Source organism: Rhinolophus sinicus, chromosome 15 (genome assembly GCF_057876585.1).
Source record: "Rhinolophus sinicus isolate RSI-liver-muscle chromosome 15, RSI-T2T, whole genome shotgun sequence".
In the NCBI taxonomy this organism is placed as follows: Eukaryota; Metazoa; Chordata; class Mammalia; order Chiroptera; family Rhinolophidae; genus Rhinolophus; species Rhinolophus sinicus.
Window position 1 is genome coordinate 52067064 of NC_142515.1, and position 14924 is coordinate 52081987.

A 14924-nucleotide genomic window follows, 5' to 3' on the forward strand; every position below is an offset into this window, starting at 1 on the left:
TTGCTTAAAACCAGACGTAGTTTTAAAAAACTGCTGCTTTCTGGTTTAAGTTTGTCTTACAACATGCTATGGATTTGAATTTATCCACTTTTCAAAACACGAGTTTATAGGAAACCCTGGTAGGTTTAGCAAATCATAGCAGTTGCCAGTTAAATGTAAATTTTCATGTTTAAATTAGAGAAAGAAAGTGTCAAAATGTGGTCTTTGTGCCGCTTTCATTAGAATCACGTGGGCTCTTGTTAAAATGCAGAATTCTAGGCTCCATTCCAGGTGTACACATTAAAGTTTGAAATATACCTAACTTTGCATCCAGTGCTTTTTTAGAGGGTGGGGGGGGGAGCATTTTGAAAATGGGTAAAGTATAGTCCCAGTACTTAAGAATCTTACAGTCTGTTTTGGTTTAAGACATTTTTCAAAATAATACAACAGTGCAAGTGATGTCACAATGCAGTTCAAAATTTGTGTTAGAGATATACTTAATGTAAAGCTTAGTATTAAAAAAACTTTTATAGCTTAAGTTGAAGTTAGGAGAAGTTAGAGAACATTTATTAGGTAGCTGCTATCATGAAGAAATTTACAATGTTATTAGTAAGCAAAAAATTCCCTAGAATCACGTGTTTAACTTTATACCTCTCATTAAGTAAATAATTTATGAGCAATATATGAGTAATAGGACTAGCACTAAGTTGAGTCAGACGAGGCACAAGTCTTGTCTTTTACAAGAGTCTACTCTTGCTTTCTCTCAGCCATATTTTCTCTTACCATGTTCTGTGACGCTCTAAGGTCTGCACTGTCCAGCATGGCAGGTGCTAGCCACATGTGGCTATTTAAATTTAGTGAAAATAAAATTAAAATAAAGCTCCTCAGTCGTCCTAGTCACAGTTCAAGTGCCCAGGAGCCACACGTAGCTGGCCTGTTGGACAGTTCAGTTATAGAACATTTTCATCATTGCAGAAAGCTCTACTGGACAGTGATGCTTTAGACTGTCTCTGAGATTTCCGTCCTCTTCAAAGAGTCGAGCGGTTTTCCTGCTTGCTTTCCCTTTAAGTAAACATTGGATAGCTGGGGTGTTTGGGTTTGTTTTCTTCTGATCACCTCCCCGTTTGGTCACTCTGTTCACAGGTCAATACTTCTGCGAAGGCTCTGTAGTCTGATGGGTACTGTGTTCTTGCTTCGCTGCTTTACCATGTTTGTGACCTCGCTCTCCGTGCCGGGACAGCACCTGCAATGTACTGGAAAGGTAGCCTGCTGCCTTCTTTATTGTTCTTTCCTCGTATTCTCCGTGGGTTCATGGCACCATGTATGCAGTGGGGCCAAGACTTTGCTTTTAATATTAAAATGTGCTTTTCAGTATTTTCAGTATCTTGTAATGAACCTCTAGAAATAATCTGGTAAAAATGTAAAGCCAGAATCTACCTCCCTGTTACTTTTATTTGTTGATACTAGTTCTACTCTGTGGAGCTATAGAAGAAAAAATGATTTCAATTATCATCGTTCCTTTCCCACCATCCTCAGCATTTTCAGTTCCTCATCACAGAACTCTGGTCCCTTCGTTCTCCTCATCACTCCTTTTTTAAGAGTTGCAGTTCGACCATATTCCATTTAAAATATAGTGCCCACTCCTCCAAACTTTACTCTTTCTAGGATATACTAAATAATGGCTGCTTTTTTTGTTTTCGTTTTATATTTTGTAGCTAGTTTTGTTCTACTGTAGGCATATCTTCCCTTCTTGTTAAATCGAGAGAAGAGAGATTATACAGATGGGAACAAAAAAAAAATGGGTAATGAATTACTTTAAAACAATAAAAAAAAACCCCGAAAATCACTTACACTTTTTATACAAAATTGACTATTGTGACTCATTGAATTTGATCAGAAGAATTTATTGTCTGACTTTTCTAAGCCTCCATGCTTTAGTTATGTGTTTGCAAATCTTCAAATGTGTGTATTAACATCTTTGTTATTTTAATATTGTTTATAAAGTGTAAAACAAAATTATCAGTTCTTTTACTGCACTATAAGTAGCTGAAATGCCAACAAGGGAGGGTTAAGCAGCCAGAGGAGATCAAGAGCTAAAAATACAGCCCTGAGCTGAAGGGTGACGAAATTCTTCCAGATATTAAGTGACTGACCCTTAAGAAAGCGAGAAGGGTTATATGCCATTTAGGATTTAGTGTAAAGGAAATGTTTTGTTTTTAAGATAAAAGCTGTTTTGTTTTGTTTTTCAAAAGGGGAAAGTGATTTTTTTTCTCATTATAGAGTTATATGTTTATTAGAAAAATTCAAATTTTAGGGAAATATATAAATTAAAAAGTCAAAGCTCCCATAATGCCCTCTTTTTTCACCCTACCCCATAAATAAAACTATTCAGTGGTGCGAGTATATATAGTCACATAGACAATTTTTCAGCATGCTTACATATTCAGATAAGTTTATATAGATAGATACTTTTTAAACAAAACTTACAATTATATTACATAGTTTTTTTTTAGCCTATGTTTTATTTAATAGTAGGTTGTTTACTTTTTTCTGAAGAAATACATATAGCTATACTACATCTTTTCAATAGCTGCAGAGTGTTCCATTGTATGATTTACCAGTCTCCAAGTGATATTCATTTAGGTTGTTTCCAAATCTTACTATTTATAAACACTGCTGTTGTAAACATCCTTGTACACTAATTCTTTTTCACTATTTAATCATCTCCTTAATATAAATTCCTGGGAGTGGAATTATGAAATCAAAGAACACACACATTAAAAATTGTGATATGTATTGCTCCAATGTCCACTAGGAAAGACTAGTTTTCACTGCCAACAATGTATGCATGCCCGTTTCCCACCCCTGTGCATGCACTACTTATCAATCTTTTCAGTCACTGCCATTCTGATTAATGAAAGATGATACCTGAGACTTTTATGGTCTTATGTTTTGTATTTAAATCTTTAATCTATTGAATTTATTTCTGTACATGGTGTGAAGTAGCGATAGAACAGTTTCCCCAAGTAGCATGCTAATTGATTAGAAGAGATTTAAAAGAAGAAAAATGCAAGCTTATTACCTTGAAAAGAGAATTTCCTATAGCGCAAGTATTTAATTGTGGGTCAGCCACTAAAGAGAAGGACATTTGGTCATAAGGCTGCAACATGTGCTGCAAAACCAAACTAGATACCATCCCGCTGCAGCATGACAGCCCTTTTTCTGTCTCTAATGACTGTTTACCAGTTGGTTATTTATGGACATTTCTATTCAAATCTGCGCCAAATGATGTTAATGGCTTTGAATTACTAAATAACCTACTTATTGACCTATATTATTTGCAGCAGTTGTTAAAAATAGAAAGGTAATATATGGTCATGGAAGGAGAACTGACTCTGGGTGGTGAACAGACAGTGCAACATACAGATGATGTATTATAGAAATGTATACTTGGAACCTATATAATTTTACTAACCAATGTCACCACAATAAATTTAATAAATAAAAAATAAATAGAAAGTTAAGGTGATAATAACTAGCAATCAAATCCCTTACAGTGAACTTCCATAGGGCAACGTTCATTGTCATTAATTGCTTGAAATTAAATTCCTAGAAGTCGGAGGTTTGGGGGCAGAACCAAAAACATGCCTGCTTTTGAAATTAAGCAACGGACTCACCTTAAGGAAAGAAACGCTTAAAGCGAATTTCTATACTTTTTCTTATCAAAGCATTTTATTCATTCTGTTGTGTTGTGTTACAATTTTTATTTTTCTGGAAGAATATTTGAGCTATTTAAGACTGGAAAGGATAGGGAAACTTGAGTAATTGAGCAATAATTGCTTTCTTTTGACTGACCTCACCGGTATCCTTGGCTGAGATTTTTTCCTAGCTGTCTGTTCTTCACTGCCTGATTTTTTCACTTTCATGAGAGTAACATCTCTAACCCTATTCTCATTAGAGGTCATGGAAGAACCAAATCAGGTTTATTTTAGCACCTTCTCTTTCCTTTTCTCTACTAATAAATTCCTCTTTCTCTCCTGCCCTCAACTAAGGCAGAAGGGGAAAGCTGGGTTGTGTATAATCAGCAGGTGAGCTTTCTAATGAAATTGTAATATCTAACGAGGATATTCTGTTACCCAACAAGGGGGTCCGCCCACTCCATGCTCAGTAGAGCAAAATACTGAACACTGAGTTTTGCAGAGGAGAAATCAGAGCCATTTATTGCCATGGCGCCAAGCCAAGAAAATGGGAAGCTAATTATTTAAACCCAAACTCCCCTATGGCTTTTGAGCAAAGGTTCTTAAACGCAGAGATTGAAGGTTAGAGGTAGGGGCCGAGGGTGAAGCTGATTGGTTAGTTCTTGTGCAAGCTTCAGTGGTTTTCCTTTCCTAATTCAGTTCCTGAGGTCATCTGGTTTCATGCCTTCATCACTGTGGTCAAGCGGTCTAACTGATTGAGGAGCCAAGATTCTGCAAAATAGCTCATAATTGTACGTCAGTGATGTCTTTAAAGCAGAAACTGAATATCTGGTGACCTTTGTTACTGTTCAAGCTATCATTGTTTTGTGCTGAACGAGGTGCATTTTTCTATTATCTCAAGTAAAGTGTACTTCTAAACATTTTTTTCTGGAACTTGCTTTATAGGCAGGCCTTCAGGACATGACTAACATGCTTTATACTCTTGGACTATAAGCTACGTGACAACCAAAGCAATGGAAACATTTAGGGCTTTGGAATTGGACTCCCTGCGTTCACATCCTAGTTATGTTACTTACTAGCTGGCTGTGTGCCCTCTCTAAGCCAGTTTTCTCATCTGCACAATTGAGTTACTTCATAGGATTATTGTGGAAATTTAATGTAATAACACATAAAGCACTTAGCAGTACGCCTTGCACATAGTAAATGCACATACAATTTTAGCAATTTTTTGTATTGTTACTGTGTTATAATAAATGCCGTCCGTGTGTGTGTGAGTGTGTGTGTGTGTGTGTGTGTGTGAGAGAGAGAGAGAGAGAGAGAGAGAGAGAGAGAGAGAGAGACCACTGCTCAAACTCTTCCTCAAAATGGATTGCTTTTTTAAATTTATGTGTGGGGGTTGGGGTTCAAGATGGCTATGGTTTAATAAACAAACAATGGTTTATTCTCCCTCACAAGAGAAGTCTGAAAGTAGGTACTCTGGGTCAGATATGGTAACTATGGAGGCGTGATTCTTCTGCCTTCCTGCTCTCCTATTCTAACGCTTGGCTTGCATCCTCAAGGCCATTTTGTGGTTCAAGAAGGCTGCTGGAACGTCATCTGTCATGTCGGAGTTGTAGGCTAGAAGAGGGAAAGGTAGAAAAGACTTCCTGCGAGCCATTGTCTCTTTCCTTTGTTAGTAGCCTTTCCAGAATTCTTTTACACTTCCACTAAGATCTTACTGTGAAAAACTTAAGTCACATAGCAACACCTAACTGCAAGGGAGGCTGGGAAATGGCAGTGTTTTGGTTGAGTTCATTGCCACTTTAAATAAATTTGAGATTCTGTTACTGGAGAATGGATATTGAATGGTAGCCATTGTCTCCGTCATAGCCTATTTCTTATTGGCAAGAACAGCCAAGCACATTACTACTCTCTTATTGGATTAAAAACTGGGAAATATTTTTATGTCGTAGTGATCTTTTCATTATAAAGAAACTCCTAGTAGAGAAGTTTGAATTCTGTAGATTTCATTTAATTACCAAAATATTTATGAATACAGCCAAACTTGCACCACCCATTCTTGATATCTGGAATGAATTAGACTCAGGGTCTGGTTGTTTTTGCTTAGATCTTATTTCTAAGCCATTCAGCATTTGAATTTCAGTGGGAGTAGCTGTTTGGAAGCTCCTCCCTCCCCCAGCACTTGAAGCACTGATTCACAGCTTTCTTTATAGATCTACGGCAGCGTATGGGAGAAACTGCACCGGGCCTTTGCCATCTGGAGCGGCTTCGGTATGACCCTGACCGGTGTGCACACGTGTGGGGATTACATGTTCAGTGGCCACACAGTTGTCCTGACGATGCTGAATTTCTTTGTCACGGAATGTAAGTATCTCTTTAGTGCTTCTATGCATATTAGATGACTAACTGCAGAGAAGGCTTCGGGTCGGGTATCAAGTTCTATGAAGAGTGAGAGAAACAGACTGACTTAAGAAACATGGGGCTTAAGAAGCATTAGAAGGAATGTGGTTTTAAAATGATCTTTCTGTCCTTTTCCCAGATACACCAAGAAGCTGGAATTTCTTGCACACTTTATCCTGGGTTCTCAACCTCTTTGGAATCTTCTTCATTCTGGCTGCCCATGAACATTATTCCATTGATGTGTTTATTGCCTTTTATATCACAACAAGACTCTTTTTGTACTACCATACACTAGCTAATACCAGAGCATATCAGCAGAGTAGGAGAGCAAGAATTTGGTTTCCCATGTTTTCTTTTTTTGAATGCAATGTTAATGGTACAGTACCTAATGAATATTGTTGGCCATTTTCAAAACCAGCAATAATGAAAAGACTAATTGGATGAAGACTATCTTTGTTATGAGTTCGTGATTAAATATACAGTGGCTGTTGAAAGTGAATAACTTTGCTTCTCCCCCTTGGTTGTTCCTGGATGCCTTGCTTTTTGGCTCATATGTTAACAAAGTAAAGTTCCCTGTTCTGAGCAAGGCTGTGATTATAGAAAGCAAAAAAGAACTATCAAGAGTCCTTATAAATCTGTTTGAACAGAAAGCTTAAGTAGATGTTTTCTGCCCCTTCTCTTTAGGCAGAGGTAATGGGATTGATTGAAGCCAGGCTGTTACCCTTACTTGTTGAGTATTTGCGTATTGAACTTAAGCAAATCAACTTAAGCAATTTGCTGGTTGAAAGCTTTTTTTTTATTTCCAGTAGGACTCCAGTCAAAAAAATAATATGTTTCAAATCTCATTACCTTCAAAAGAAAAACCCCTACCAAGCGAACAGTTGTACTTGTTCTTTGAACTAACCTCTGTGTCTTTTTAAAAATGCAACTCTGGAAAGTGATCCGTTTTGCTAACTAATAATTTTTATCTTCTGAACCATCTTCAAGAAAAGTGTATTGAACATAGCAGGATGCCCGAAATAAGAGAAAGGGGCCGTACCTGAGGTGACAAAGTACAAATACAGTACTGGCATTTTTCACCAAAGATGCAACAGAAGATGCAGTTCCTATTTTGTTCTGAGGGTTCAGGATTCATGAGGGGAACATGGCTGCACCCATAAAAATAAAATTAGCTGAATTTTAGTCATATAGGTACCTGGGATAACTTTGTGCAATAGCTGTTAGTTAGATGGCAGCCCAATTTTATGCTTTTGAATGATGTTTAATGAGCAAAACAGTGGAGTGTTTTACCAGATGTTAGATAAAGTTCTTATGTCCTTAAGTAGGGAGATATGCATGCAAAAAATATTTTTTCTCTTTCTGGAAGAAATTTATAGCAGGTTGCAGGCATAATATAACTTTTTGGTTTTTGAAATATCTCATTCTTGGTCATCAGAGGTAAGCAGTCACAGACATATTTGGATCTGAAAAGGTTTTGTTTTTGTTTTTTTAAATTTTTAAATACAATTGTGTACATACATTCTTTCTATTTAGACTTAATTTGGCAGTCAGGAAGTGATACAATTTAGTTGCTGTTTACAACACTAGAAATTTAGTACCTTGTGTAATTTGATCTGTGTGATAACATTTGTCGCTTTACTTTTAATAATTTTAGTAGCTATGATAGTAGGATGGTTATGGAATTGCCATTTGAACTCCACCTGATGAGCTTGATGAGCTTAGCCACTTGGAATATTAATTGTGTAGTTTTTACATTCCATTTTAAAACAAGGTGTTAGAAAAGGTGCTGGCATATTGAGGTCTAAAATTAGGCCACTTAGCAGAAACCTGCTCCTTAGATGGGTGAAATATTTTATTTTTGCACTTTGAGTCATATTCCTACCCCTGTATAAGCTATGGAGGAGCCTTGAATGGATGGGGCAGGAGAGGAATATTATGTGAACAAGTTTTAGCCAGTGCTAAGTGACCCCAATTTGGGTCTGCTCTGAACATTATTTTTTATTTCTCACTTGAGAAATGGCACAAAGCAATTCAAGTTTTATTATGCTTTTAAATCTCATACTTCAGAATCTTACAATAGCTTAAATTGTTGATTCTATTACATGCTAGGGACAGAAATGCCAACATTTCATCTAAGGAAATTGCATCATTATGAAGGGTGAAGGAGGCTTCCTATGCCAGTTAGCGTAGTCTGACGCTTGAGGTCAAAAGATGTGTTACTGCCAGTGTTTTTCCAAATGACAGAACAGGACCGAATTTAGCTAGGGAGGCACTAATGTTCAGGCTTTTGGAAAAATGTTTGAAAAAAATTTGTGGCAAAATTAATTCAAGAATGTTAAGTAGTTACTTACGTAGTGGTCAAATTTCCTAACATCAGTCTTGTTTCCTTCATATGGATTCTATTCTAGAACAAAATAGAAAACAATAAATTAGGACTAATTTGCAGAGCTATTGACATTGAGAGTGCCTAACAGCAGACTACTATGAAGATTGTAAAATAACTTTTCAACCTTGGATTTATCATATCTGTTTTGAGGAAAAGGTAAGCTAGACTTATAATTTATTGTTATAACTATTACAAGGCAAGTGTTTACATAAATCAATCATCTCTAAGTCTCTTTCTTGGAAATTGAGACACAGTTCTTTTCCGTTTTTTTTTTAACATGAAACCTACATTTTAGTCGCTTTTTGTTTTGTCCAGAAATTTCCAGATTTTTTCTTTGTGTTTTTTTTTCTTGTTAAAAATCTAAACCATAGTGAAGGTAGTATTAACATTTATATTTTGAGAGTGACTGTGGCTAGGTAGAGAAGCTACATGCCTTAGATCTACATAGTTTTTGACCTTGTATTAGGTTCTACAGTTGCATAGAACCTCTCACAGTTGCAGACTTGTGAGAAGCTTACATCATTCAACGCTGAGACCTCAGTATAGAAGGAATGAAGAAGGTTTTGGTTTAGGGATGCAAACTGGAGGTTATGTTGAAAGTCTTTGATGCATTTTCTGTGTTCCTGGTGACAGTGTGACCTTTTTCCTTTCCTTCCTTTCTTCTTTCCTTCTTTCCTTCCTTCCTTCCTTCCAGTTCATGGAGGGCAGTGTTACTAAAGGGTAATTGACGTTCTTAGGGAGTAGAATGTTTTGAAGAAGGCAAGTTTGATGTTCTCTTGAAACAATTTGGGAGGAACCTTTTTGGCTATGCTGCAGAATTCTCAACATGCCTATCCTCTCCATATTTCTCTGTGGCCAGAATTGCTAGGAAGTTGTAAAATGACAACTTCCTTATGCTGGGTCTGTTTATTAGTATCTTTTTAAATCAGAAAGCAAGAGCTTAGCCTCAGAATCAGTCCGTTAATAAGTGTGGACTGTTCACCAGAAGAAAACCCACTGACAGAGACCTGCTGGTAATGTAACTGAGGCCGCGAGTGGCATTCTTCTCTGCCCTGTGCCTGCCTGATTGTTGTTACTTGCAATTCCCCAAAATCCTGTACTTTGTCAGTGGAGAAGAGAGGAGACAAATGCTTTTATAGCTGATACAAAACAGTCTGTTTTAGGGACATCTGTTTGGAAAGTGTTATTTATATATTCAAAGTAATATTCATAACACTAACTTGCTTTGACTGTATTCAGCAAAAGGCAATTTCATCATTAGTTTCATAGTAAACTTTCTAAGGATTCTAATTCCAAAATGCTTGAGAACATTAACTTTATTCTTGTTTTAAACTCTCTGATCTAATAAATTTCTTCGATAGTCTTTTTTGTAGACTTAAGTTATCCCTTACTAAAAGTAATTATACTAAGTCATTTGTCAGTTCTTTAAAGTAGTCAGACATTTGAGACAAGAAAGCTGTCTTTTAGAATAGTCTAGTACCTTTCTTAAACAGTATTGGTTTCATTTAGATAGTTGCAAAGCCAACAAAGCATGTCAGTTTTAATGCCAACTTTACTTGGCATTTAAGACAGTTTGCATTTGTAAAAAGTTTCACCGGAATTACCCCTGCGTCTCTGTAGAGGAGAATTGTTAGTAACATCAAAAGTCAGGCTGCTTCAGGTGACCAATGCTGAAATTCCAGCAAAAGCCACCAATTTCAAGTAACTAAACTGTGGCCTATTACTTTGCATCAAGCTCAATAAAAATATCTATGAAATCGATAAGCCATAATTCAGCTACCAATAAAGTTGGTTTTTAGCATATGTTCTACCCTAAATTAACCAAAGGACTTTTTATTTTGTGTACTCCATGTTTAAGCTTAAAGAAGCGTTGTGCTTGATATGGAGAGAGAAGAAATACTATATTAATTTCATTGTTATTTCAGGTCTGTTTCAATCTAAACTACTGGGTTGTCTGAACATAACCAAACAATGTTATTAGGTAGTAGTGTCATCTTAAAAATGCTTAATTTTAATAATTTTTTATTCAGAGAATCTATGGATTGTTAGGATAATTGAAATATTTCTGATATGGCACAGAGGAAGTGGAAACTGGTATATAATGGGGGAAGCAAAATTAGCTTGGATTAAAGTGGACATGTTTTGTTTCAAGAATTCTACCTAAATGTCACCCTATCCACAGAAACTAGTATTACTTGAAGATGTGAAAGTTCCTGTGGTAGCCATACCTTGAAGCACAGTATTGTATATAAGTAAATATCTTGATTCTAAATTAAATCCAGATTTAACTAATATATATTATTTTATATCTTTGTTGTATTAAAATGTTTTAAAACACTAAAAATAAAACATTTGAAAGTTGGATTACAGTCTCTTATTTAACTGTCTTTGCATTATTGGTGCAGCTGGCCTATTTTTTATACAGCGAATTTTTATTTTTGCAAATGATTGGGCCCTGCAACTCGAAATCCTAATGTAGTATCTAGTCCCTGGCATTTGCTAATTCTTAGTTGTCTGTTAGATAAGCCATTTTCCCTTTCCCCTTTCTTTTCTGTAAACTAGGAAAGAAAAGTGATCTTCCTGAGGGTATTAGAATAATTGTAGATTAAGTTGAGAGGGAGGCAAGAGAAACAAATCACTACTTATTCCTGGACACATTAAAGTTTTTGTTTTTTATTTTAATTGTAGATTATATAGGAAGATGCCATCATCCTGTTAGATCAGCTTTGGAGATAACAATGAACAGGAAAAGGGAAGTAGTTGTTAGGGTAGCCCAGAATCACAGAGTAGCGGGAACACTACTAAGCATTGTCACAGGTGTGGGACCAGATGAGCTTAATTCACAACTGAACTTGCCTTCATGATGACTGCTAACTGTAGCCTGTCTGGTGCTGGTCCCAGCTGGTCTTTCTCTCCGGATCTCTGGGAAAGAATAGTCCAGAACAGATCTAGAGGCTGCTTGGTGGGATAGAAAATGCACAGGAGTTAGTTAGACTCTGAGGACCTGGGTATGAGTTACATCTCTGCCACTGAATAAATTGGGCCTTTTCTTCCAGCCCCACTTAACCTTATGTGTAAAATGGGGTAGGGGGTGCCTACTACCTCATAGGTTGTATTAAGGGGCAGATTATGAAAATACTGTAGCCTTGCTGGCCCAGTACCTGGTACATATTGCTGAAATAGTAGTTGAATCTAGGTCAAGAAAATAGGGTTTATGCTCCCAGGGATTTAATAATCTGGCTGGCAAGGTGACATTAAAAGGTAGCTAACAGCATTCATTGGTGGAATAGACCAGTAGTTTTAAAACTGCTTGGCTGGCAGCATTTGAGATCTTATTCCCTGGCATGTGTGGTCAGTTTGACTCAAATGCTTATAAAAATTCTTTACAGGTTTGAACGTTTCTTATGTTGACATGGGTAAGAATATTTTCCCACTTCTTTGTATTTCTTCCTACATGAATTATGGGTCCATGTTATTCATCAATTTTTTTCTATTAAGAGTTTAATGATTTTCTTAATAATTTGCCTGAGCATTTTATATATTAAGGATATTAACTCTGTCATATTTAGGACAAATAGTTTTTGCTGGTTTGTCCATTACTTTTTAATAAATGATTTTTGTAAATATTTGTGACTACACATTTGATCTTTTTTCTTTTTAACCTAGGTAGTTCTTTCCCATCTTATGATCAATCACCAAGTTAAAATGACTTTTTTTTCCTGGTAGGTGAGATTATAAATGAAATTTCTTTGTGGTTATAATTTCTGTACTTAATGTATAATAGCAAACAAGTAGTCTTTTATAATGGGGGGGGGGGGGAATCCGCGAAAACTCACCAAATTAGAAAAATAAAATAAAAACATTGTGCTGTTTACCTAGAGAAGGAAAAAAACCCACAAAACTGTTTGGCTAAACATCTTCAGGGGAAGGTAAGGGGGCTGGAGCTTGTACCATTTTCTTCCAGAGTTGGTGTTTTGTACATTTGACTTTCCTGGTAGGCTTTCTCTTTGAAAAAAAAGTGTTGGAGATAGGGGAAGGAAATGTTTGGAAAAGACTGAGGCAATAGACAAATTTATTGTCTTCACTTAATGGTAATGCTAGCTTGAGAGGAAGGGCTCACTGGGGACTGAAGGCCCAAGAAGAATTCACTAAGCATATGAAACTTGAACTGAGCCCTCCCTAGGATAATTCCTAAGGACTAAGCTTAGTGAGCTCTAATTATCATGCAAAAAAATTTGTATTTATTTGTGTATTTATTAGGGAATCGATAGGGTATGTGTTTGATTTTGTTATAAATGGAAGCCTTGGGAATGCCTGTCACCAAGGTCAAAATTGTGGGGACAAGCATAAATAGTTGTATAATATAAAATAAGAATTGGTAAAGGCAGCATGTAAGGCAAAAAGAGAGGTAAGATGGTGGAAAGTATACAAGAAATCACTGGTGATGAAGGGAAGCCTAGAGACCTCAAGATAGTAGGTCAAGGAATCAGGACTGGGCACAGCTTGTAGGAGGCCTTTGCCCCCAGTCAAGAAAGATCAAGACATCAAACAAATGAATGGCCAGCTGCTAGTGGCTGGTGTAACATGAATCTAGGATATATAACATACATTGAATCCAGAATTGTCTCTCTTTGGTGGTGCACCTCACCCACCTGTTGGAGTGCGAGGTTGCCAAGGGTCACGTGGAGTGGGAGCTGCTCTGGCAGAAATGTGAGGAGGGCACTGGGTGAGCGAATGCCTCAGAGGAGCTCAGTGACCACCGTCAGCTCTTAACTTTGAAGACCAGATCATAGCTTGAGTGCCTCTGCTAGAAGAGCAAGATATTTAAGTGCTGTATGTTCTCAGCTTGCAGAGCTCCCTGAGAGCAGAAATACAAAACCACCATGACCTGTCCATATTCCAGCCTGAAGAACCCTGGATCCCACTCTAAAGAGAATACCTGTACCTAATGGCTTTTTTGATGCAGACTAATCAGCAGCCTTCATCAGTAAGACGTCAAAGTACACGAAATCTGATCCGATTTTTCCACAAAGACTGATTTTGGAGACTTAGCTGGAGAGCATTTTGGCAGTTGTGATGCAATTTGAGGGACTTCAACACGGATGAAATCTCACATGCAGAAATTTGATAAGCCTAACTGCCCAGGCAAGATTCTGAATTTTCTTCACTATTGATTCCACAGTGGTGCCTGTGATTCTTACTATCTTAATATATATATACGTGTGTGTATATGTGTGTGTGTGTGTGTGTATATATATATATATACACACACACATAATATATATACATGTATATATGTATATATGTTAATTTTAAGTAAATAATTTATGAACATAGTAACAAACTATATATACTGAAAACTCTTTTCCTCCCACTCCAGCCTTTTAGTTCTCCTTCCAAGAGGCAACCATTTTAACTAGTTTTTCCAGAGGTATGCTATGCATATACAAACTGTATTTTAAATTTATTTTCACATATTTTACACGAATTGTAGCACATACATGTATATGCATATTTATACGTGGTTTTGCACCTTACTCATTTCACTTAATGTGTCTTCCCCTCCAAGGACACACTGTAGTTGAATAAGTTGGGTTTATTGCTCTTGCAATGAGGGAGAACACACGCTATGGGGAATTATAGGGTATCGTTGGAGGGTATTGGGAAGGACTTACTATAATTTGGGTTTGGGTTAGGTGGCTTTGGGAAAAAGTTTTAAGGAAATGTGGATTTGCTGTGGATTGGATGCTTTCAGGATGCTGGGGCAATTCTGTGGTTGTCTGTTTTAAATCTTAGCAGTAAAGCAGGAGGAATGAATCACGGCCAATGTTACAATTGGTAAAGAAGCAGCCGTCACTCATATTAGCCAGGCTAGAGGGGTATTTGGTTGTTTCTGTGGTTTCAGTAATGCTCCGATTTTTATCTGTGTTGAGACACTATTACTATGTAGTCTTTGTTTTTCTCTTGATCTATCACAATCACAGAACTTGTCTGATGTTGGTGTTCTGTGAATTTTATGTTCAGGCCTATCCATGAGTGCCAGGCCAGCCTCTAGCAGCGCCAAGTTCTAGCTGATGGTACCAGACCAGCTCCCTGATGTCAAGAGCTGCTTTTCTCTCTCTCCCATGATGTATTAGTGTTCTCTCCATACAAGTACGTAAAGAATGAGATTTTCTTCGTTCTTGTGAATGACAGCATGATAATCCATTGTACAGGTGTTATGACAGTTTGTTACTTACTCATTCCCTGAAAGATGGACATTTAGATTATTTACTGTTCAAACAGTGCTGCAATAAATAACATATGCTACTTTGCATGGGTGCAAGCTTATCTGTAGAATTAATTATTCAAATTGAAGTTGTTGGGTCCAACGCTTTGTGCATTTTAAATTTTGTTAGATATTGTCAGATAGACTTCTATAGAAAGTGTGCTAATTTATTCTTCCGCTAGCAATGTACGAG

The 14924-nt window shown here is 36.8% G+C and overlaps 1 protein-coding gene across 3 annotated transcripts in view; it reads left to right on the forward strand.

Annotated features, from left to right (window-relative positions):
* Positions 1 to 10827, forward strand: part of SAMD8 (sterile alpha motif domain containing 8) — a 50626-nt gene extending 39799 nt beyond the window's left edge. For all 3 annotated transcript variants that reach the window (XM_019745967.3, XM_019745968.3, XM_074339638.2), the window contains 3 exons: positions 1123 to 1240; positions 5891 to 6041; positions 6217 to 10827. In XM_019745967.3, the coding sequence (XP_019601526.1) occupies positions 1123 to 1240; positions 5891 to 6041; positions 6217 to 6521 (574 nt within the window). In that variant the 3' untranslated portion in view covers positions 6522 to 10827. The remainder of the gene's footprint in view (positions 1 to 1122; positions 1241 to 5890; positions 6042 to 6216) is intronic.
* The last annotated feature ends 4097 nt before the right edge of the window (positions 10828 to 14924 follow it).